Source organism: Diadema antillarum, unplaced genomic scaffold (genome assembly GCF_040938485.1).
Source record: "Diadema antillarum isolate AM-2024a unplaced genomic scaffold, OU_Dant_1.0 seq00000175_RagTag, whole genome shotgun sequence".
Taxonomy (NCBI): domain Eukaryota; kingdom Metazoa; phylum Echinodermata; class Echinoidea; order Diadematoida; family Diadematidae; genus Diadema; species Diadema antillarum.
The window spans coordinates 501,805-504,518 of NW_027271243.1; the positions used below are offsets into that span (position 1 = coordinate 501,805).

At 44.6% G+C, this 2,714-nt stretch overlaps 1 protein-coding gene across 1 annotated transcript; it reads right to left on the reverse strand.

Annotated features, from left to right (window-relative positions):
- Positions 1 to 796: 796 nt before the first annotated feature.
- Positions 797 to 2,293, reverse strand: LOC139728360 (4-galactosyl-N-acetylglucosaminide 3-alpha-L-fucosyltransferase 9-like). The gene has a single exon (XM_071639306.1). The coding sequence runs from the start codon at positions 2,291 to 2,293 to the stop codon at positions 797 to 799; it is 1,497 nt and encodes a 498-aa protein (XP_071495407.1).
- Between the last annotated feature and the right edge of the window lie 421 nt (positions 2,294 to 2,714).

A 2,714-nucleotide genomic window follows, 5' to 3' on the forward strand; every position in this document is an offset into this window, starting at 1 on the left:
AACTTTTGAACTATGAGCTGTTAAAGGGGAACAGTGTTTCTTCATACACCACTCACGAGGGGGCATGTAAAATGCGTCAAAACGTGTGGCAGGATTTGGGTAAAATCCTTTTTTTTTTAAATTTCGTAATTGGGCCATTTAGGAGTGGAGTCTCAGAAAAGATTTTGCACATCTAAATACGCAAGAATTCTTTCTTCAATGTGACGGTTAAAACTCAGTTCCAGTATTTAATACCCTAGGGGCTCTTCTCTAGCGTCGCGGCTCATTTCTATTGACAATGAGAAAGTAAAAAGGTATACATAAAGTTAGACCACTTGTCGGTACAATTTCTTATCTCAGCACTGCGCTCACGTTCAACGGACACAACATGAATACAATGGTACTTGTATACCCGCAACCAGTTATCTTTTTTTTTTTATTCTTCTTTGCCATTCTTCGGTACCTCATAAGATTGAAGAAATAAAACGGTGCACGTGTTTGGTTGTTTCCTGTACATGTACACAACGAAGGAGCATCTAAATTTCTTCAAGATATACACATAGGCCTACGCATTTACACACAAAAACAAAATAAAAAATCTTAGTCACCTTTTTGCATTTTTGTTTGTTTCTTTTTTTATCAGAAGCAAGGCTCTGCAAAAATGTTTAAACAAAAGTGGGACAACTAATTTGATGACGATACATGTCTCAGTGAATCATTGTGCACATCACGTCATTAACTGTTACAGGCAACTGTTAGTTCGTAAATATTTCTTTGTTTTGTTTACTAGGGCGCCTGTGAATCTATAGTGTTATCATTAGACCTCGATAGGGAATTTCGGGACGCGCAAGCAGGAATTCGTCCACCAAGACCCAAAATCGGGTAAAGCTTCAGCTTGGTATGTGCCTGCCTCCTCCGCGGCCTCATCATCAAGAAGTTTTGCAACGACCTGACACAGCTGCGCCGGCCGCAAAAGCCACCGCTCTGTTGTCAAGTAAACGGATCCTATCTGCTTCCACTCAAAGTATCGGTTGTACAGATCGTCCCGTTTATCCAGGAGGATGATATAGTTTGCAAGTTCTCGTATACTCTTAAAGTCCTGTACATGGATAAAGGAATTCGGGGGCGCTACCCTCTCGTAATCTTCCCGGGGAGGTCCAAAGACCACTGGTACCAGGTCCTGCAGGTAGGCGTTGTTCCAAAGCTTTTCTGTAATGTAGTCTCTGCACGCACTGTTCTCTAAAGCCAGGTAAAATTTGAAGTTCCTCAGGACAGTCTTGCATTTCTGAGAGTCTTTCCCATAGGGGCAGCCCTCCTGTCTGTTGCCGCACTTGCCGAACATGCCTACGTCGAGACGTTTTGCCAGTTCCCTTACGAAGCTGTGACGGTTCCAGCGATTAGATGGGGCGTTACACTTGGAGGCCAACCAAGCAACCTGTCGCGTGCGGCCGGCAGCCCAGTTCACAGAGATGTTTTCCGCGATTGAAGGTCGATTGGGGTCAAAGAATCCAAACATACCGTATAAGTGGGACTCTCTAGACCGATACGTCATGAAATAGTCATACGTTCTATTTCCCGATAGATCTCTGGGAGGAACGATATCTCGCATGGTGTTAGCAGGGCTCTCGTGGGAAAGGAAGATCCACTTCTGTCCAGGAGGTCGCACTCGCAGCATATCCCTCCAGTTCCAGCCGGACAAACTACGCGGTATGACGGCGTGGCTCCTGCGAAGGTGGTCGACTCTGGTATCCACCACCAGTCGGATACCGCAAGACAGTCCTGGACAAGGGTAGTCCCCAGTGTCCTCCACCCTGTTATTGCTCCAAACATGCACCTGACGCACGCACTGGAGTTTTGCAGATGCCTTCGGTACAATAAAGTTGGTAACACTAGGGTAATGGTCTTTGCGAGAAGCGTCGGTCGTATTAAGGTCTCTTGATGGTATCCCTTCTTGCTGATACTGCAGAAATGATCTCGCATGCTCCAAAAAATTCGAATAGCGGCGGTAATTGAAGGGTAGGTCATTTGCTCTGCGAGATGCAACGGTCGTGTTAAAGTCTCTTGATGATAACCCATCTCGCTGATACCCCAGAGATGATCTTGCATGCTCCGAAAAATTCGACATGCGGCTGTAATTAGAGGTTAGGTCTTTTACTCGCATTGTCTGGTTTTTCAACTTCCACAATTTATCTTCACTGGATGAGCAGGTTTTAGTAACCCCTCTGGTAAATCCACTCTGGAATGCGAGTTCCACCACCCACAGGAGCAGCGTAAGGAGGATGAAGACTGCGAGTGTGCGTCGATTCATGACCATGGCTTCCTTGAGCGGCGTTCGTCCTATATTACAAAGTGGTACCAAAGCAATTGAAACGAAAGTGTGTCATCAGTGTCTGAGGTTTCTTATCAGTTTTGATACAAACGAAAATTCAAGAATATGCTAAATTGCTCGTATCATAGACTTACTTAGGGGCCAGCTGGAATCGAATAAGTAATCGTCGAATAAACTACTAAGGTCAAGGTGGTGGAGTCACAACAATCTTACTCCATCACCGACTCAAGCTTCATTCAAATCCGTTTACAACTTATCATTATTTCCTTGGCGGAGATAACAACGATTATATAAAAGAGGAGAAACTCATATGTGACCCTGCATCACAAAGCCAACGAAAAGTCACCAGACATGGATTTTCAGTTAAGGGCAGCAGACTCTAAGCTTTAAATTGATATATAACTCA

Coding starts and splice junctions, on each gene's coding strand:
- LOC139728360 (XM_071639306.1), bottom strand. CDS start 2,293: ATGGTCATGAATCGACGCACACTCGCAGTCTTCATCCTCCTTACGCTG.